This window comes from Odontesthes bonariensis, chromosome 19 (genome assembly GCF_027942865.1).
Source record: "Odontesthes bonariensis isolate fOdoBon6 chromosome 19, fOdoBon6.hap1, whole genome shotgun sequence".
Lineage (NCBI taxonomy): Eukaryota > Metazoa > Chordata > Actinopteri > Atheriniformes > Atherinopsidae > Odontesthes > Odontesthes bonariensis.
In genome coordinates this window covers 15,757,007-15,779,200 of record NC_134524.1, presented here as the reverse complement: position 1 = coordinate 15,779,200, position 22,194 = coordinate 15,757,007, and the positions used below count along the sequence as shown (strand labels likewise).

Below are 22,194 nucleotides of genomic sequence, written 5' to 3'. Positions count from 1 at the left end.
TGTATGAACACCGGTACATAAATGATATTGCACTGACCTGTGTCCGTCATGCCTCTCCAAGGTACAGCGCAGCGTGTCATCCAACCAGAAGCCTCAGAACCGCAGAGCCACCGACCAGGGTGAGATTGGTTTTATGAGAGGGGGGAAGTGGATGGAGATGGGGATGAGATTGAGAGGGTAATTTGTTTGTAGTTTGAAGATTGAAGAGGTGTGCGAACAAAGCTGGGAAAAGAGTCAAAGAAGGGATCATTACTAGAAGATTGCCATCATTGAATTCTGTTTTATGTAAGAAATGGGGGGGGGGGGTCCTTTCTTTTTCTATGGTTAAAATGGACTAAAAAGTTTTTACGATAATTGATTCTTCATTCTCTTGTTTTTATAACACAAAAACAAACAAATGAAGAGTTCTGGTTTCATATTTTGAGATCAGTTACCATCACAAGACTATGGAGCCTGAGAGAGGACATCTACAAGCAAAGAATGTATTTTGAGACCACATTTTACCACATTGAGCTGATGAGCTACTGCTTTCTTCTTTCTGTATACAAGAAAGAAGATTAAACATGTAGTCAGAGCAGCTTTTCACTCTGACTCCACCATGGGAAACCGGGCACTGCTTGATTAAAACACAAACTCACGAAAGCATCATTTTGTGGATTTTTTTATTTTTTTTTTTATTTTTTTTTTTAGGTCTCCTAAATATTAAGACTGTGCTATTTTTTCATGTTTTTTTGTTTGTTTTTTTCTTTTCTTTTCTGTGTCACTGATCGCGTGCAAAATTGATGAGGTCTGATGAATAGCTCCTCCTAGCTTCCCTCATATCTCGACATGCACACTGATAAATTCTCCAGATTATTTTAGATGTTTTTTTTTATTATGTAATCCTGTGTATCTGAGGACGTTGGTTGTTAATGCAGGTCGAATGCCGACACTCGTCCTCTCCTCTGATTTGGGCAAAACTGGGCAAAAAGCTCAGCCATCTACACGTCTCCCTGTGCCCAGTGCACCTCAGTGTGCTCTGTGACGCTTGCCTCCCACAAAAAAAGCCCAAATACACCAGTACATTAATACTTCTCATGAATAATGTGTAAAATCATCCAAGGAGGCAGTTTGGTGGGCCACAGCAGAGAAAAGTCTGCTGCACTGTGTAATCCTCAGCACCTGTAGGACACTGGACAAAACACCCATGCTGGATTTTAAAACTAAACAAACCAAACTGTCAAGACAAACAAAGCCGTTTGTTTAGACCTTTATTCAATAATCGGAGCATTTACAATAATCGGCAGAGGGAGGTGCGTAATGACAGCTGTCCTGTTGCTGTGTGCCACTCGGATCAAGAGATTTTTAGTGTTGCTGCCTGTATTTTCCAGTTACACAATAAACACAGTTTCCATAATCTTGTGATGACAACCAGTCTCAAAATATGGGAAAAATAACTTATTTTTTATTTATTTTCGCTATTCAAATGGAAAATAGAAGTCAAACTACTTCTGAAAAGACATACGATGACCATGACAGTTCCTGAAATGAAGGTTGACATAAGAAAGAGTGTGAACGTGACTAAAAATGTGGAGAATCAACAAGGAAGGACAATGAAGTGGGTCGAGGACAAGAGTAATCTCAGAGTAGAGGGTTATCAAAGATCAAAGGGGGGGAGAAGTCCACGATTAAATTCTGGAAATGATGGTCTGATGCACACTCTCTTTTTCCTCTAGGCTCCTCCTACTCCAAGAGGGGAGGTCAGACAGACAACCGATCTGCAGCGGAGGATTCTGGGAGGAAAAGTTCTTCAGGCAGCTCTACTACCAAGGTGCCGGCCAGCCCTCTGGTCCCCTCTGACCGCAAGAAAAGTGCAACGCCCTCCACTGTAAGAGCCGCACCGATATCGCATTTAATACATTTAATGTATTATAGTTTGCACTGCGCTGGATAACCCTAAAAATGGCGTCATTGCAATTATATGGTGGGTCATGACTTTTGGGTTTTTGTGGGTAGTGTCTTGTAAAAGTATTTTTTTTAAGTTCTGCCTTTTGTCAAGGCTCCAAATGAACTTTTTATGCGAGCGTTACTAAACGATAACTAGAAAACACCGCAAAGAGAATCTTCACGAGTAGGCGTAACGTCTTTGCAGGAAGTTCTCCACACGGCACGTTTCCTGTCCATGATCTCAGTTTGCATATCTGGGATACAGTGATTACATTTCCATGTGCATGAATTTCCAATCCAAGATTGGAAATCCAAATCGATAAAATGAATTCTCGTGCGTCCGGTTTTTCCCATTAACTGGGCGTGACCTTTGTAAAACAATGCAATGACCAGTCCATACAATGGGAAATTTTCTGTCCCGTCTCTGTCGTCACGGCCTTACACAGCGCTGCGAACGTGAGCAGCTGATCCCATCCTCATCGGTCTGCAGTGAAAAGGGAAGTAGAGGAGAGCCCTGTCTAGCCATGCTGTACAGTGTTAAAACAACAAAAGACGACACCGATGCAAAAACGAAGTACACACCGGGACTGTAGTATTTTCAAAGAAACGGCTTCACCTATGTGTGGTGTTAGAAAATCAAAAGCTGACTTGAAAGACATATTTTCTGTTCAGTTTTCGCTGGCATCAGCCATAATTTATCTCATATCTAAGGTCCAAAGATCAGCATAATTGGCAAAACAGTGTATGTCATTTTTTACAGCAGCCATTTAAACTTGTCATAATAGGAAAAGCTCTCGCGTTACTGTGAGCATTTGTGATACTTTGGCTGATTCAGGTGTCGCATTAAGCAATCCAGTGAGCCAGTTTAAGCATTAACAGGACCCTGACACTAAAGTGGCTTAAGAGAATTCAAGCACCATTGATTTAATAGCTGTGGTATTTTAGAGTGTCTTCCTCGAAGACGGTCCTGTTTTATGTTATACTATCTGTTTTCTTCTGTTATCCACTCAGCTGACATCAATTACCAGCCCCTCATCTCAGTTATGACTTACTGAGGAAATGCCTGCCAACAATGTCAGCTAACAGAATTGGCATAAAAATTATGAGAATGCGCTGCCTGGCCAAAAGGGAAGAAAGAAAAAAAGGCTACACTCTGATATGTTGTTGAGCCATATTTAGCTTTGATTACAGCACGCACTGTTTTGATAAGCTTATGGAATGTTCCATTTATTTTCATTCAGAGTTGCATCCATTTTTTGCCTAGCTTGGCCTCACGGTCATGTGGCTTTCTTAAGGCTCCAGAGCTGTTAAGTCCCAATACAAATGGAGAACAGCTATCCTACCGCCGTTAATGTGTTGGACAGTTCTTAACCTTTGAACAAGTTTGAACAATCCATTAGTTGTTCAGATGTGGAGCCTTAGTTAAACCCAGGTGATGGCTTGTTTAGTTTTTTTGGCAATGCAGTGTAGGTTACATGGCAGTCTCAACTTTGTTCGACCTCGGCATTATCAGACATGTGCCATTTAACAGCTCCCAAAATCAATAACAAAGTAACTGTTTAGGTCTTGTATGTACAGGAAATTGTGTCGAGTCTTATTAGAGCTGTGGTCAACGTGGGTATTTTTGTCTCCTGCGCGCCATTAAAAGTCTTCTTCGAACCGTGTGTGTGCAAACTGAGCTTGATTGACAACTCGTAACTCTGGTGGCACTTGTTAGAGCTGAATAATTTTAAATAGATTTTTAAGTTCACTCAAGGACTTTGGTGACATCGCCAAATTCCTTAAATAACTCTTTCCAGTGATGGTAATGGAAAACACACATGCAGGAGTGCGGAGGCTTAAAGTAGTTCAATTACGATAATTTGGACAAGCTTAAAAAAAAAAAGATAATTCAATGATTTAATGTATGTAATAAATTAATATATGTGTGTGTTAAGACACTCGTCCATTCTGATTTGGTAAGCCTGTGCAAGTCACCTTTTAAATGCCATCACTTCATTCTTTGTCCCCAGTGTGCCACTCTGCAAACTCGGTTATTTCTGTTTTTCCAACATTTTGTTGCTTTCCCTCTTCAGAATAGCATCCTGTCCACCGGTACAGGTCGCAGTCGGAACTCCCCGCTGACTGAAAGAGCCACGCTTGGCCAGGGTATTCACAACGGCAAGGACAGGTACACAAACACACACTCAAAATACACACATCTTCACAAATAAGAGGTGTTTTCGAGAGATAAGCGCAAATACGCCCAAATACAGTCGTCCTTACACTGTCATCACTGGAAGTGAGACAGTGCCGCTTTCTCACTAACGTGCATATAATAGGAACACGCTCACGATGGTTTGTGAATGAAGCCGTCCCACAGCTGTCTCGGTGACTCAATCCCAGATTTTGGCGGGTAGTCTCCAGAGCGCTGCCAGCTGGCCACTGACTCCTCTAAGGGTGGAGTAAGGCCTCCTGGACATGAAAATCAGGCTCTCCTGGGAATGTAGGCCAAACCTCCAGTAGATTATAGATTGCCCATGGTGGTCACATGGAGACCTGCCAGTCAGAGCAGGAAGTTTGAGGGATACGCGTACCTGCATTCACTCCAGCCGGTTGCACAGCATAAAACGCAGTCAATTGATATATTTTTTAGTGTAGTATGAACTATTTCCCGGATATGTTCCTAAATAAAACAACTGTTTACCCCTTTTCCTTCTCTGGATCGGGAAATTGTGGAGTGTGATGTACTCCCTCTCATTTTACCTTTTCCTAAATGCAGTTTATCAATCCATCTCTCTTTTCCTCCTCAGCCACTTTAAACAGGAGATGCTTTAACAGTCTTCATTCAAAAGTATACGTTTTTTTAAACAAAAAGATGTCTCCGTGCTTTATTTCCCTTCCCCGGCGACGTTAATGGTGTGAATTTCAGCCACCGCTTACTTCTGGAGCTTCACAACCCATACGTCTCCACACATAGAGCTACGCATACATCACTCACTCTTAACCAGCCATATGCTTTGTGTGCTTTTTCATGAGCGTTAAACATTAAGCCAAACATAATCCCAAGTCTGACGCAGTGTTCATGGTTCATACTGCTTTATTACCTATTCATGTGTCGATCTCAAATGACCCCTTTGTTCCCGGTATAGTGCTTGATCTACAGTATGAAAAATTGAATTGAATCTATGTGCAAGGAGTGGTATCTGGTCAAATTCATCCTCTTCATTGTTCCATTCGCTGTGCACTGCGTGGTGATGAAGTGGTCATTTGAGACATTGCTTTTTTAGTTCTGTGGGTCTGTTAGCCATGGTAGCCTCTGCTAACATAGTGGTTTTTATCTGCCTTCATTTTGAAGTTACTTTATTTGGTCATCATTAATGCTTTGAAGTTTGGGCTTTTATACTTGTTACACCCCACCCACCCTGTCTCTTATCCTTTTGTCTTTTTCCACTTTAATGGTTTTCTTTAATCTATGTCTGAGCTGCTGTTCCTCTGGATCCTAAGTCACTCACATTTCCTTGGCACCTCCTTTCTTTACTTCCTTACTTCCTTGTCTTTATATTAATCTTTATTCTTATTTCTCGTTTTCTCCTTCTCTCTAAGGAGATTAGAAAGACTTGTGATGGAATATTAACTCTTACTGGTGCTGTATGGTCCCTAAACTCACCTTTTAATAGGCTTACACATACACAGAAACATCCACACATACTAAGCTTGCGCATTGACACATATTCACAAGTTCAAACATACAATGTCACATGTGCTGAAACTCTTGCCGCACTCTGTATTTTCCGGTAAACTCAAGTAATTTTTCCATCACGCAGCCTAGCTAATCCTCGTCGGAGAGAGTGTGTTTCTCTCGGCTGTGTGTTTGTGTTCTGTGTGGTAAACTCTTGTTGGGTGACCTCTATAAATGTCCCTCTTTCTCTCATTGGCCATTTTGTCTGCTCTCTTGAGATATCTCTCTGTCTCCCTCTGGTACCACCCTCCGCTGTCCCTCACTGTGCTTTTCTCTGCGTGTGGACAAAGTCAAGTTCAAGCTGTCAGTAATGTGCAGAGCTTTGTAGCTATAGCAACCTTGCAGATTAACAAAGGCTTCGGGAAGTAGTTTAGAAAACTTTTGGATTGTATAAATGGAACCCAAAAAGTTAAGATTGCGAGGAAGAGTGGGAGTCGAGGATAAAAACAGGAAAGATGGATGAAGGATAAATTTATTGCTTGGCAGGCAGGAGTAACAAGATGGTTCAAACCTATAAACCAGGAATCTCAGAGTGATCAGTCAGTGATATAACACTCACGGGACACTAGAACAGCTAATCTAACCTTTTGAATTGCCCCAATCTCTGTATATATGACATTTGGAGTTAAAAAAGAAGCCATTAGTACCAAATTTGATGCATGTGAATGAAATAAAAAGGCTAAAGTCATAAACTTAATCTACATAGAACTTTTTTTTACCCAACAGTGTCAGGCAGTTTGCTTCATAATAAATGGAAATTGAATCAGAGATGCAGAGAAATGTAAAACAGGCATTTTCTAATGTGAGCTTTCTCAGTATGTCCTCGCGTTAGAATTGTCTGGATTTTATGACTTTGCACATTTCTGTCTGACTTTGTCTGTCACAGTTGGTCTCTCTTGTGCTCTGTTAGCTTTTTGTTGTGGTTTAACCAACTCTGTTAGTTCAAGCCTCTTTACTGCATGTGTTTTCTGTATCTCTGTTCTCCCTCCTATTCCTCTGTTCTCCCTCCTGTATCTGTTCTCCCTCCTATTCCTCTGTTCTCCCTCCTATTTCTCTGTTCTCCCTCCTGTATCTGTTCTCCCTCCCCCTTGCTGTGTTTGATAAGTGCTGCTTCTAACCATACTCCACCTCACCCCCCTGCCCACCCTCACACAAACCCCGCCCACTGTGTTTGTGTTCATGTGAATGGTTGACTGTGTGTCTCTTGGGTGTGCTTAACCATGTTGCTCATTCATGTTTGTGGGTGTGTTTGGATGTATGTTTCGGGCGGGGCGCTCCTCCTCTTCCTCCCCGTACCTCCCCCCCACCCAGCCTAAACACTCCGGGCTCCCGTGCGTCCACTGCCTCAGCTGCTGCCGTCCTCTCCTCCTCCTCCTCCTCCTCGCGTTCCCGCCACCACAAGTCCCTCTCCTCCTCCAATCATCCATGCCCCTTTGACCTGCACGCACCACGGCCCAGGCAAGTCTCACTCTGTTTCACACAGTCACACTCACACAACTCGACACCAAAGGAAAAAGCACTTACTCATCAGATCATCATCTCCACTGAAATGGACAAAGAGGGCAAAGGAGAGATGAAGAAAGGATAAAGTGATGTGTTGGCTCTGCAAACATTCACTGCTGCTAGATTAAAGAAGCGCCAGCTTTTTCCTTCGTCCTCCTCTGTTTTAATCTATTTAATTCCCTTTTATTCACACAGTGGCAAAACCTGGCTTTAAGCAGTGACCTGCTGCCAATATGTTTTTGATCCACTAATGGTGAGATCAATTAAAGAAGTCTGTTTTACTCCCTGAAGAGGGGCTGTTTTTGTTTTTTACCTTTTTGCTTTGCAAATGCCTTGTCCATCAGGTTCACAACTTCACTGCCAAACATAAACGGCACTGACACAGTAAAAGGACACCAACAAAAAAAAGGTACACCTCATTATTTTATGATGGGTGTTTCGTATTCAGATATGGAAACGTGCGCTTTAGCTCCGTTGTAAAAACCCAAAGGAATTCCTTGAGGGTAATATTTTCTTCTCTGTAACAAGTCACTACGAGAAGTGAAGAAACGGAGCATACTCGTTTGGTATCAGATTGTTAAACTAAGATCTGCGGTATGTATATTTATATACATTATCATAGTGAGATACCCGACCAGTTACTTAGCAACAGCCGGGAACTAGAGTGTAGAGTTCAGAAAAAGTGTGCCAGTGTGAAAACGTCAACATTGATTTTTTTTTTTTTTTTTTTTTTTTTTTTTTTTTTTTTTTTTTTTTTCTGGCGATCAGTGTGAAACTGCACATTTACCTGTTGAACCGTAACTGGACAGCCAGATGGTTCATAAAACTGGCATTTCTCACTCTACTCTGCCTCTGACGTGTAGCTTTTTTCCCTTCAACTTTTCAGCGCATTGTTCAGCCTTAGATTTTCAAAATTACATCTAGACAACAGTTTCGATTGAGCACTTTTTCATTTTGAAAACAGTTTTTTTTTTTTTTTTTTTTTTTTTTTTTTTTTTTTTTGGCCAGATTTCCAAGGTGAACTGTCAGAATCAAAAATCAGAAATCTATGACCTATAAACTGTAATCCGCCCGGTCGACCTGTGTTGGTTGGCTGTGCAGGTAGGTGGTGGAAACAGTTCTCTGGGGAGAGACAAACGTTGTAATCATACTGTGTGTGCGCCTGTTCTTTGTCATGTTTTTCTCCTTTTGTTTTTTATGACATATTTTGTTTGACTGGTTAAAGGCTTTTCCCTTTAAAACCCGAGCACTGACGTGACTGTCTTGTAGGACGATGTGAGAACTGTGTATTTGCTTCTGTGCCTGACAGTGTCTGTTTAGAGGGCGGTTTTGAGAACATGAATATCTTTTAACTGCCAACAGCACAGGTCTGAAAGCTCCTCGACACAGACCCACTCCCGTTCTGTGACACAACAGAAAGCATAAAGACGTTAATGTCAGACTCAAATTCCAGCTGAGATAATGTCAAGGTGGCCCTCTGGCTGTATGTGGTTTTGTCTGCTCTGCGTTGAAGTCTCGTTCTGTTGCATGCATCGTTCAGCTGTGAGCTTGGGCTGTTCAGAACCTGGTTGGGAACGCTGGAGAGAAGGTACCACTCCATTACTTAGACCCCACCTTGGTTGACAAATAGGCACCTTTTTCCCCAAACTCCCATTGATGCCTTCCTTTTTTTTTTTTTTTTTTTTTTTTTTAATCCAGTCCCCCCCCTCCCCTTTTCTAGGAAAAGAAAAAAATCTGTTACTTTATTTGTGATTTATTGACTTTGTCCTAATGTTTATGAATCTCTAAAAAAAAAAATAATGTGACACATAAAACTCGCAAGGTTAAAGCGACACACACAACAAATGAAGGCATTTATTGATGGTAAAGTTACTTTGAAGGAGAACCGATTTCAATTTTTTGTTTTTAGAGTTTTTTTTTTTTTAAACTACAAACCTTAAAAGCTTAGGTTTGTGTGTCTAAAACCAGGAGAGGTGTTCTCAGACAGAGCTTCGAACGTCACAAATGATTTAATGCATTTTAATTCTAGTATTTTTCTCTTGATCTGACATCTATTACATAATATGGCCATCTAGAATATGTTAAGATGTAGCTGTTAATGAAGAACAGGCAGACATGAGACTCAGGAATAAACACAAACCGCAAACCTCGTGACATACTGTCAGGTGCCCACAGCTGGATGTGTGTTGGGAACCAGATCCCAATCGCAAGTAGTCGCGGGAGACGTTCTAATGCCAGATGTGAACTGACGCACTGGGAGCTGACTGCTTGTCATTGTATCAACCAAGGTGTGAGTGTCGATGCCAAGTGTGAACAGAGCACAGAACACGCTAATGTGCTCCGAACTTGAAAATCGACCACGGCCCAGGCCTCGTTCTAACGCACCTTCTTTTCAGTGCCAACAGGCCAATGACTCACATAAATCTGTTGGAAGATATTACTGTGGTCTTCCTCATTGATATTTTTAGTCGTGTCCTTCATAATTGACAAGTGTCTGTAGAGTTTGTGCGCATTGGCCATCTTGATGATGTCCACATCAAGTTAACATCTATTGTTGAGGTGTTAATCACACGCTTTGACTGTAGTCTTCACTGAAAAGCCCCCCCCCCCCCCCCCCTTCCTGTTCTAGAGAGTTTAGTCTATTTGAAGGACCGCACAGGACTGTTCAGTTTCAGTCGTTGTCTTTGGAAGAAAGCTTCAGATTTAGGCAAGTGGTGACAAAGTGACGGAGAAACGCTGATGTAATTCATCGTGGCACAGATACTGTGATAATTACAGATTGAGTTTTGGATGTGACCCGTTTCGAAACGTTTCGTGACTAATCTAACATGTACGTTAGAGAAGGCACGAGCAAAGACTTTCTTTGGGTCTGCATTTGGAGGTGCTGCAAATGGCACCGTTCTGAGACCTGCACCTGAACTATTTGTGCTGTGTGGTCCCTCTACAGCAGATGTATATTCATTTTCTGTATTTCTGGCATTATGAGGCTGGCTCTGCCTTCCTGTGCGTTTGTGCTTTAGCCTGCTTACCATCTGCTGCAGATGTGCTGGTGCCACACGCTGTTGTAGGAGATGCAAGTTTGCGTGTCTCTGTGTTTCACACGTGTGTGTGGAGCTTTGTGAGGCTTTGCCCTTCGGCTAAGACAAAGAGGATTAACTGTTTGTGTTTACTTGTGACTCACCTGACTTGACTGACTTTGTGGATTAGAGGAAACATCAGGACGGCAGACCTTGAACAGACATGAATGCTTGTATGACCTGACACCAAAGTAAACGGCTCAGGACAAGGTTTCAGTGCTCGTCTAACTTGTATTTCTCTCCCACACCTTTCCACACTCTTGTTTATTTCATTCTCTTTCTTTCCATCTTTTTTTTGTATCACCTCCTACACTTCATCCTCTCTCTCCTTCCTGTTTGCTGCTGATATTTCCTTTTGCTCCCCTCTTGCTTCCCTTTTTCATTCTTCTTCATTTGCACCTCCTCTTTAACGCTTATCACACCTTCCAATCTATTATCCCTTTTCAATTTTTTTCACACCTCTTTCCTTGTCTTCATGACCACCTTCTCGTCCTCTGTGTCACCTTTTCTTTATCATCTATCCTTCCATTTTGCTTCATTTCCACCCTCCCCTGTAGTGCCGCAACGCAGCGGGCGCCCGGTGCCTCCCCGTCTGCCCACAACATCAGCAGCTCAGCAGCGACGGACCGAACCAACTTCTCCAGAGGGGTGCCCATCCGCAGCACGTTCCACGCGGGCCAGCAGCGCGGTGCCCGGGACCAGCAGGGCTCGGCCTACCCTGGCGGCCCTGCCTCCCCATCCCTGTCGCATGGCAACAGTCAGGCACGAAGGACACACGGGGCCACAGGGATTTTCAGCAAGTTCACGTCCAAGTTTGTACGCAAGTGAGTAGTGGACAAACCCATGATAACATCTAAAGTGAGGACAGTTGAGGTTCGATTCAGTTGCAGAAGAAGGCAGTAAAAATAAGAGGAAGAAAAGATGATGATGCGAAGCAGAAGAAAGTCGGTGAACCAGAAATACAAACAGTTGTATGTTACAAGTCGTTTTATGTGCTCATTTCCTCTCGCCAACATTGGTACCGTGTGCACATGTCATCGCTGGTTTATCCGAGTGTTCCTTTATAGGGGCTGGTCTCATCTATCACTGAACTAGTGCTGATCTGTAACTCTGCTGAGAAGAGAAAGAAAGAGGAAGGGAACAGCTGTGTCTCCTCTGTAATTTTGTCTGGAGCAGTGGTGACTGGGGAGTAATTTTGGTTGTGGTTCCATGTTCCTGGCCTAGTTTTCATCTCAGTCTTTCAGTGCAGGTTGCAGCAGTTGAAACGTCTCTTATGGGTACCTGATTAAAATAAGCTCTACAGTAGATTCTTTCTCATTTATTCTTTATTTTATTTTTTTATGAACACAAACTCTTGCTGTTACTTTCTAACTCTGTCATTCAGGCAATAAACAATTTTGGCTTTTGACAAATGCATGATAATATCGGTGCCAGCTGAATTAGAGCTGGTTCAGACCTTAGGTCATAGTGGCCAAGAAAGACAAAAGTGTTTGATGGTTTGATTTTTGTTCTAGTTGTTGTGAACTAAACTCTTAACACTTAGCCGGTCACGAATGCATGTTTTTTCAAGCATTTACAGCAGACTGTGTATGTAGGACTGACTGCAAATAAACATAAATACAGATCCCTGCATCATAATCAAGGAAGTGATGAGGTTTGTGGTACAACAAGATCGAGTTTGGATTGATTAGACAAAGCATGTTTTGATGTGATTGTTTTATTGGCAGCAATAGAAATATAGAACATATAAGCACTTATTGTGCATATCACAGCCTCTAAAACTTGATTGAGCTGATATTTGTAGGAATATTCACATTTCGATTGTGAAAAACGAGTTGGCATCCGCAGCATTTAAGACATCATTCATTTTGATCAAAAGACGGCAGCTATTTATGAAGCTAGGTCATAAATGAGGGGAAGGAAAGGAGGCTGAGGTGAAGGGCGGCAAGGATTATTCTTATTCGAGGCGGTTATGAAAATGGAAGAGACACAGAGGAGGAAGTGACAGGATGTGAGGGCTTAAAGGGTCGTGCGCAAGCGGGGCTGCGAGAGGAAGGACCAAGTGAGCAGCGAGAGAACAGAAAGCTGAGAGGGCAGGAGAGGTTGAGATGTGTCATTGCTGTTGTCGCCAGCCAACCCCGTAGGTTCATTATAGATATGTGTTGACATGTGTGCATTCTGGGAAAGTAAAAGGGAAGTGTGTGTGGTTTATATTTAGTGGTTTTGCCATCTCAAAAAAAAAAAAAAAAAAAAAAAAAGGTGTTTGGTCTATTATGCCGAATGTAAAGGGTTTGTTTTTACATCCAAGTGAGGACTTTAACTATCGAGGGACTAGTGAGGGCAGTTTAGGACAGGACTGACCTAACTCTTCATTTTGGGTTCAGATTTAGGTTGTCGTTTGGCTAAGTCATTCAGGTGTGATGGTTAAAGTAAAGGAGGAGGGGTTAGGGCACCCACTGTGTCAATGAAGTGTCCTCATGGGGATATAGAAACAAGTGTGTGTGTTTGCGTGGCGAAGAGGCGGAGGAACAGGCACAGCCACTCTCCAGGCCTCCCACTCAGAGATAGTTTAGCTCCGTGGCGACAGTATCCATGGTTACACCGGAGATATCATTTTTCCTTTAACTATAAATACCACTAGTGGGGACACCTTGACACACATGCACACACATCTTGTTGTGCCTGTAGGAAGCTAAAGTGGTGGCGACCATGAGGATATCTTCTAACGTAACCGTTACTCTCATGCTCGGTCTGGAGGGGGATGTTTTGTCTGTTTTTTCCCCAACATGTTGGTGTATGTGTGTAGGAATGACATTAAGTTTCTCAGTGTGTGTTAAAAGATGAAGTTGTTTCTTAACCTGTGTTGTTTTTTTGTTTGACTACTCTGTGGTTTTCATTCTTTTTTTCCTTATCACAGTTGAACTTTTCACCTCACAAACGCTTCTTTTCAGGATCTTCGGGAACACCTAAGACTGGCGTGTATGTGGAGGAGGGCTTCTTTTCATACCGGGAGGGTGTGGGGGAGGGCTGTTTTAGATGGAGTGTGTTAATGAATTTTTCCCACAGAGCCCCGTTTAATCCCCCTGAAGTGTTTTAGACTGCATTTAATAACATTTGTTCACACATTCTCACTAACAATCCCAGCATTTAAACCCACTGAAGTCCACTGCAGTAACACTGATGTTCTGTCTGTTCAGATTTTGATATTTAATGTTGGTTCTGCTTGTTGCTTCAGTTCCAAGTAAGTCAGGACTTTTTTTCATTTTTTTTTTTTTCTGACTGACACTAAGCTTTGAAGTTTGCTATTCTGAGGGCAGCTTGTCTTTTACAGGAAAGTCATCAATACGTACGTTTTATACATACATTTTTTTCTCTTTCTTTCTTTATCCCTCTTTTGTTTTTGTAGAAATCTCTCGTTCAGGTTTCCAAGAAGGTAGGCAACATACCCAACGTTAAATATAACCCCTTGATATATATATATATATATATATACACACGTATATTCTCTTCTTTATATATATATTTTTCATATATATACTTTTCCCCTTTTGGTGTTTCGTCCAGCTTTTTGTTGAGACCTTCCTTTCGTGCCTTGAGCCTTCTTCACTCCCTTTTTTTTAATCTGTGGTTTGGCCCTTTTTTTTTTTTTGAGACTTATGATTTTGAGTGCCGTGTTTTGGCCCATTTTTATTTACTTTTTTTTTCTACTAACTTCAACCTCTCACCTAACTTACCCACTCCATCGTTATGTAGTACAATAACACCTCACCCCTCTTCCTCTTCATCCCTCCACCGTCCTTCCCACCCACCTCATCCTCGCCCCCTGTTTTTCATGTTCCAGGTACACCCTGTGTGAGCTCGTATCCTTGTGTAGCTTCACAGATTGTGGTCGAGCCTTAATGGCTGACCTCGCTGAATGATCCCATCAAAGTTTGAGACGTGGGTACAGCTGTGCCCTCATTTGAGCGATGTAGGGAAACATTTAAAGAAACACAAGTGGCCCGGTGATAGAAGCAGTCTAGATGTGTAACCTTCCCAGCATTTTTTAATATTGCTAACCATTATCCAAGCTAATGTCACTTACCAACCCCTCCAAACCATCACCCATCTCATCTCTTTGCTGAAATCAGTTTGGTCACTAAAGTTGCATTTTCCCGCAGCCACTGAAGCTGTGTTATCAGTAGATTCGGACGTGATGGTAGCTGGTTAGAAGTCCGTCGCTGTAGCAGGTTTTAGTTGTGGACCGAGGCAGTGAGGAGGAGAGGACCCAGGAGGGACGGGGCTGCAGTGTTTCTCAGGCTGCACCTTTTTTAAAAAAAAATTTATTTTATTTTTGGTTTTTCCTGGAGGCTGCATTCTTCTTTTCATTCATTTCTCTGTTCTCACTCTGTCACTGGCTCTCTAACAACAGCAGCAACAGACCTGGATGGCTTTGACCCACTCTGGCTGGAAAACACCTTTATGCTGTAAACACACACTTTCAGATTACACTTCAAGAACACACTCACGTTCCATCTATGTATACTCAAGACTTTTACACATACACACACATTTTTTTCACATCTTCTTACACATATTTGATTTGGATAAATCGCATATGGAGACATGTCACACTTGCATATGAACATAAACTCTCCTGTCACACTCACCTGTATTGGTTGCTTTTAACCAGCAGGTAGAGCATTTTTCCTGCTTAGTGTGGACCATTGCTCCACCTGCTGGTTTGAGGGTGTAATATAATCCCATTGTCATTACATTATGGTGAACTTCCTTTCAGCTTTTTACTTGCTTAAAAACAAGAGAAAATTTACTTTAAAGTGAATAAGTGTTTAAATATGGGGTGAACATATTACCATAATGCTATATGCACGAGGGGTCTTGGGTATATTTATGGTTCTCAGGAACTAGTGATGTATATTTTGGAATCATCTAATCAAACCTTTGTTTTCCCATGACACGGCAGTCTCCCTCCTTTGGGAGACATGTTTGCATCCCTTCACATTTAGCTGAATCTTTTGAGGGCATACAAAATGGCATAAGCAGTTCTTCATTCTTCATCATCATATATATGAAATATTTTTAAGATATTTATGTGTAACTCTATTCCACTTCTCCCACCTGTCATATCTCCCTGTGTAAAAGCTAAGCTTCTATTGCAGGAGATACTATACACGTTACCAACAGAATGAATTTTAGACCACAAACTGTTGAATTTGTCATGCCACTTTCCTCCCATTGTCTGCATGTGTGTTGCTGTTTTGTCTTTGTGTTTCTTTGTTTGTCGCCTGCTTTTCTGGCTTCCTTGTCTCGTCTGCTGGTATGAGAGAAAATCATTTGAGGATGGTTTGATGTTACCTAGGCTGCAGTTAAGGTGTTATCCTCAGGTTGTGAGTGTCTTAAACAGGCTATATGTAGGTCCAGTGTCACTAATACAGGTTGGTTTCATCGCAGCGCTGGGATCATTAATGCTCCTAACCTCTTTCAGCCACAGGACTCGCCCTCACCATGCCAACCACTCATTTCCAAACCATTGCATCCTTGTTTCAAAGCATTCATCGCAAACTTTTGTTCCCGAAATCCCAACCTTTCCTGCTTGTACGCCATTTCAAAATATTGTGTCGTTCCAACCTGTTGGAATGATCTGCTTGCTTGTTTATAGCTGTAGCTTTCGTTTCGCCACTTAATTCTGACCTTTTCTATTTGTAAACTGCTCAAAATCGGTTCCATTCAGTCTCATTCCATTCTGCTTCATTATATTAGATCCGGCCCATCCGTTACCTTTTTCTAATCCATCTGGCAGTTGGTTCAGATTTTCAAGATCCACCTGGACTAAGTTTTAATATTCATACAACGAGTTGCACCTCACAAAAATGGCCCTGACACACCAATCCAGTGACAAGAACCACATCTGCAAAAGAGGTGGAAGTATATTTTTGTAAGGCCAGTACTTTAAAGGTAAAACTCAAATATACGATATTTTAAACCTTTATACAGCAGCAAAAAACTTCTAGCTGTATGAAAATAGAGCGGCCTATTGATGTTCTTGCAGCCTTAGATTCTTATTTATTTGAACTAGGCCTTCATCTACTGTGACATTGAAAAACAAAAGCAAGACCTCTTTTCACACTTGCTGGGCCAACAACTTTTCCTCCTCTACGTAATACACATTCTTCAGTTTAAAAAGGGAACAACCTGAGCGATCCAATCCGAGTCCAAATTGCCAGATTCTACCGTATATGTGCTGCTTTGGTTGTATGTTACGTCGATGCGAGGGCTTCCAACAGTACAGGACGGCAATAAATCATTGACGATAAGATGCTTCCCAAGAGCCCAACTGTCTGCTTGGGTGTGTCCCAGCGTTTGAGATCAATTGTCTAGAATTATTCCCACCCACTAACTGCCAAGTGTAGCTTTCTTTAGGTTGTAGTCGACCAAAATTACACACTATATTTCTAGTTCTAACATCCATTCATCTTTTCATCCCATTACATGTTAATACTGGCTGCTTAGAGGTGGAGCTGTGATAAGTGTTTGCTAAGAGCGGAGTGGTATGAGCTGGACCAGCTTCCCATAGTGCATTGTGGGATCCTCAGGGCGACTCTTGGCTTAAATTTGAGTGCTTGGCGTGAATTTGGATATGCGGTACCAAGGCTTTAAGTGGTTGGATTAGAAGAATCTGGTAGGCATGGTGAGCAGCGTGACTGTGTTCAGCAAGCTGATTCATGTTCTGTGTAAGAGACAAAATATTGCCCCAAGCCTTCAAACAAAAACTAAACTTTTGTTGATTTTCTCCGAGGAGTCCGTATGAGGGAGAGGGTCGGGATGAGGGGAGCAGGTGAGACACAGAACGGCCTGAAATACTCGAAAACCGAAAAAAAAACAACCTAAAACCCTGCAGACTGTAGCAAATTGCCTGCCAATCAGTAGACTGGGACCAATCACTAGATGATCTGAGCTTGTTGTGATTGGAGGGGAGAGGGGGGCTGAGATGTGATGTTTAATTATAATTACATGGTGATGGTGATGAGGGTTTAACCAATCAGGGGACGGGACTGTAGCTGTTAATAGTAGCAACGTAGAGATTTATAATGATGGTGTGGAGGGTGAGCTGCATGGTGGTGTGTGAGAATATCAGAATCTTGAGCGCCCAAATGTGTGTTTCTGTGCAAACGGCCCCGAAATACCCTCACACTCATAATTGACCCACATGTTGTGATCTGAGGCGTGTGCGCACACAAACACACACAAGGGCGCCTTAAAAGTTTAGCCTTTTGTCACCATTTCCACAACCTCATCATTTGCTCTTCCTCTCAATCCCTCCTCATTCCTCGTCCCCTTTTTTTTTTCCAACTTTTTGAAATTATTCTCGATTCTCAAACTTTGTCCCTGTTTTCTCTCTGTGCTCTCTTTTCCTCCACATCCTCGCTCCTCCTTTTCTCCACCCGTTCCTGTCTTTTTCTTCAACTCTTCTTCGCCTCCTCCTCCATTCTTTCCGCTCTGGCCTCCTCCTCCTCCACCCTCCCATCGCTCCACACAGGTCAGTGCTGAGCAGTACTGTGGACAAGTCGGAGAAGACGTCTGGCGGCGTTCTCTCCTCCTCTTCCAACAACGATGAGAACAACTCCTCGCCAGGATCTGGTAACACTGGTTCGTTCACTTCTGCATTCTATTTTAAGAAGATATCTAAAGTTGCTCCGATGGCAGCAGGGTCTTTAGAGCACTCTCACGGGAGCTAATCGGGTGCCTAGTTTTATCATTATTTAAGTTTAGGGACATGTTAACTGTGGAAAAGTCTTTGAAACAGAGTCTTCAGAAGCAACACGAGGAAAGTCAACACCAGTGGATGTAATATTGCTGTTTAGAAAATTTAGAAGTAAGTATTAGCCCAATAAGCAGAAACGGCTTCCTCAGGACATTTTTCATAAATGCATTTTAGTTCCTGAAGTTCCTGACCCCCCCCACTTCCATGCGCCGTTCCCCCTGATCGTCCTGTTGAAAGGCCAACTTCAACTCACTTTCCAACAAATGGCCGTTCTCATTACAAAGATGAAAAATTGCCTGCCGAGCCAAAACATTTCAACCACCAGGCTCCATCCATGGTGTTAAGGCCCCTAAACGCCAAGCTACGAAAAGGCCGTCGGGGACGTCTGTCTTGCTCGTCTTTTCAGCGCGTGACGTACCGTCTGACCTCATTAGCATTATTGTTCCCCAGCCAATCATCACGTCGACGGCCTCTCGTCTTTTAGTGAAACGGAACAATCTCAATTGGCTGCTGAGCGTAGCTGGAAAATGCATGTTTTCAATCACTTAGTGTGGGTTTCTCCGATTGTTTTTTTTCTCTCTTCATATGTTCTTCCACAACACGCAGGCCAACCTTTGGCGAAGCTAAATTCTCACCAGCCATCTCCTTAAACTTAACACAAACTTCTGAGCAAACGACAGTGGTGTGATGATAAGAAAACACTGCTCCAATTCTGTTCTTGTATATATCTGTTTCCGATATTCTTCCTCCCATACTTTGATAAATGAGGTGGAGCATTTCTCGGTTTAATGGCTGACGAGTTCAACACCACTGCAGATATTGTTAGATCACCCCTCTCCTCTCCTTCTCCCCTCCAGGTGGCACAGGAACCCCTCCAGCCAACGCCAGCCAGAAGGACTCCGGGAAGCCGCGCTCGCTGCGCTTCACCTGGTCCATGAAGACCACGTCGTCCATGGAGCCCTCGGAGATGATGCGGGAGATCCGCAAGGTGCTCGACTCCAACAGCTGCGAGTACGAGCTGCGCGAGCGCTACATGCTGCTGTGCATGTCCGGCAACCCGGCGCACGACGACTTCGTCCAGTGGGAGATGGAGGTGTGCAAGCTGCCGCGGCTCTCCCTCAACGGCGTGCGCTTCAAGCGGATCTCGGGCACGTCCATGGCCTTTAAGAACATTGCCTCAAAGATTGCCAACGAGCTCAAACTGTGAGTGCGGAGGGGCAGCGAGGAGAGATGAGAGGTCGAGGGGGGTTGGGGTTTGCGAGCATGGAAAGTGCTGTAGGTGGGATGGGGGCACAATAAGGTGGAGGTCGGGAGGTAAGCTAAAGGGTGGGATCACTTTAAAAAAATAACATGATTGTTATCTAGACAAAAGTCTGGAGTAGGGCTGCCAGTTCTGAGACTAGAAACCCTTTTTGTTCTAGAAGTTTTGTTCCATAAGGAGGACCTGCGATCAGACTCTGAGCAGACTTCCTCTGAGTTGTGAAGTACTTACAGACCGAGGTCTTCTCTCCACCCTGCCGGGGGTTCTTTTCTGTCACGTTCTACTTAGACGTTCCACTCTTCTGCATGTCTGATCTTCTATCAGTCACACTTTGATCACTTTGACCACTCCTGTTATTTCCCCCTCCTATTTATTCAGTTTCTCTGCACGGTTCTGTTGCCAGGTCGTTTTGGGGGATAGGGGAGGGTAAACCGATGAAAACGGGGGTTGGACGGAGGGCGAAGTGAGCTGAGGAACGCTGGGGAAGCAAAAAAAAACAAAAACCTGTTCATGGAGCCTTATTTTGCTGGAAAACTCAAAGGAGTTTTGATAAAAATGTATTTCTGATTGTCCTCCTAAACTGAATGGACTCCTGCTGAGCCAGGACGCAAGTTGCTGAAGCCCACACACACACACACAAGCGCACACACACACACACATTTAGGATGGACAGACTCTGCTGATGATGTTTAAGGACCCTCTCCACCTTCCACCTGCCTACCCTCCCCCAAAATGAACATTAAAATCTCACCTCATCCATCCTCCCCCCACACACACTTACACACACTCTTCACCTCCCTTTCCTCCAGTTTCAGACCGAACTCGGCACAAACACATCCATCTTTTCACCTTTCCACTCCTTTATTTTTATTTTATTTCTCTCACCATCAAGTCAGAAAAGGCCAGTTAGACTTGATGCCGCCATCGATCCGCAGGCTCCAACTTCAAGTCCTTATTTTTTTTATTCTTTTTATTTTTTAATTGGTTTCTTCTTCTTCTTTTAATGGCTTTTAAAGAAAGAAAAAAGAAAAAAAAAGAGTTGTGCACTGGAACAAAGGGGGGGCATGTTTGAACCCGTGTAGGGGAGGACACTTATCGGACGAGACTGTCGGAGGATTTTACGTTGCCTTTCATTGAAGAATTAAATTTGGGGTTTCGTTTTTGTTGTCAGCACAGAAATGCTCGAATGATTTATTTGTACTGTTTTTCTTTTCTCCCCCCCCCCGTGCTGTTTGTGTCACTTGGTTGGCATCACGCCTTCATATCCAGAATGTCAACCCTGAACCGACACGTTTCCTCTCCCATCCCTCCCCCGGCCCTCTGTTACACGTGTTCCCAAAGAGCAGCCACACAGGAAAAAGGTGTTGTTGGAGTATGTAACAAACGGTATGTGTGCGTGAGTGTATTGTAAAGATCACTGGAAAAAAACAACAATTGACGACAACGAATGGTGAATTATTTTTCCTCTACTTTTGATTTGATAATATATTTTTGTGTCGTTGGAAACTTTTGGGATTGTACAGATTTGGATTTTTCGGGGGAGGGGAGTGTGAGGGGGGGGGTCTATTGTCGGATCATATCATTGCTGCCTTTTTCAGTGTAGCGCACCTTCAACACATTTAACTTCCCCACACGGCTCGTAGAGGATCAGATTAAACACAAACCCTCCCCTCAAGTGCAGGATTGTTGATGTAATTTAATGACGATGGTTGGTGGTGGCGGTGACGACTACTGCTTGTTCATTTTTAGCCTTCATTTTTATTTACTTTGCTAAACGCCTTGTCGGTCCAGAATGGCTTGAAGCGGAGAGGGAAAGGAGAAAAATACCTTAATTTCTGTCTCATCAGAGCGCGTGCGATCGCGCTCGGAAACCACAAGCAGAGGAGGTCGCTTCCTTTTCTCTTTGCCTCTCTCGTCGCCTCCGACGCTCCAGTGTTGCAGATGCTGAAGAATAAAGAACACGCACAGGGGTCGGAGAAAGCCTGGGTCCCGTCAGCTGGTTGTACCTAACTCAACACCTTTCTTTCTTTTCACGATGACACACTGTCGTTTTACTTTTCTCTCAGTTTTTAATACGTCAGAATTTTCTTTGAAAAGTTGATCATTGTATTAAGGTGCTGGGTATTGGATTCTAATTATTATTCTGGCTGTTGCTGTTATATTATCTCTTTCAGGGTTGATTTTATTTTACATTATTTTTGTTTTACATTGCTGTAATTTACATTGATTTTAAATGTGTTTTGAGCAAACTGTAACTGTAGTGGTGGGTTTTGGGGGTTGGGAGGGGGTGATCAACTCCTTAAAAATGTATTATTTTTTTTTGTTTGTTTTTTTTTCTTTTTGTGCAAAGACAAAATGATGAAAAATTACAATGATAGTAATAAAAACAATGATATAATGATAGCCCGACTCTGGAAGCCATTATGTTTAAAAACGTTCTAAATCGGCGTCTATCTGCTTGGGGGTAGCGATGTTGTCATGGAAGCAGTAATGTTTTAAAATTTTAGGTTTAGGATTTGAGGATCAGAAAGTTTGAATACGTCCCCTCTTATGACGAGGTTTGAGGTTCAGACCACAGTCTCTGCATATGTTCAGATGTCTTTGGACGATGCACTCGGCAGAGGCTTGCACGGTTCTCAGAGGCTGTGTGTGAAGGGAGGGATGAGGAACACAGTCCTGTGTTTCGTGAATTTGGCCAGTGTTAAACAATGCTATAAAACCCAGCCTTAAAGCACAACCTGCTCGCCTACTTTCCGCTCATGAAACTGTAGTTTTACACCTTGAACGTCAAGTTTTATTTAACAAGACTTGACACTAGTTATTAAAGGATTAACTTTGGGCCACAAATGCAAAAAAAGTTGGCGATTATGTTTTTCGGAGTAGCAAATCCTCACTGTAGACGTGGATCAACTGCAGCTTAACAGCTGGTGAGTTTCTGCGGCTG

At 42.8% G+C, this 22,194-nt stretch overlaps 1 protein-coding gene across 10 annotated transcripts in view; it reads left to right on the top strand.

The window, feature by feature from the left end:
- Positions 1-21,653, top strand: part of mark2b (MAP/microtubule affinity-regulating kinase 2b) — a 52,042-nt gene extending 30,389 nt beyond the window's left edge. For 3 of the 10 annotated variants that reach the window (XM_075450980.1, XM_075450981.1, XM_075450987.1), the window contains exons 13-21: positions 62-119; positions 1,716-1,867; positions 4,002-4,096; positions 6,959-7,105; positions 10,785-11,051; positions 13,634-13,660; positions 17,024-17,062; positions 17,765-17,874; positions 18,847-21,653. In XM_075450980.1, coding sequence (XP_075307095.1) covers positions 62-119; positions 1,716-1,867; positions 4,002-4,096; positions 6,959-7,105; positions 10,785-11,051; positions 13,634-13,660; positions 17,024-17,062; positions 17,765-17,874; positions 18,847-19,196 — 1,245 coding nt within the window. In that variant the 3' untranslated portion in view covers positions 19,197-21,653. The remainder of the gene's footprint in view (positions 1-61; positions 120-1,715; positions 1,868-4,001; positions 4,097-6,958; positions 7,106-10,784; positions 11,052-13,633; positions 13,661-17,023; positions 17,063-17,764; positions 17,875-18,846) is intronic. The other 7 variants (XM_075450989.1, XM_075450988.1, XM_075450982.1 and 4 more) reach the window with 6 other exon arrangements.
- Positions 21,654-22,194: the final 541 nt, after the last annotated feature.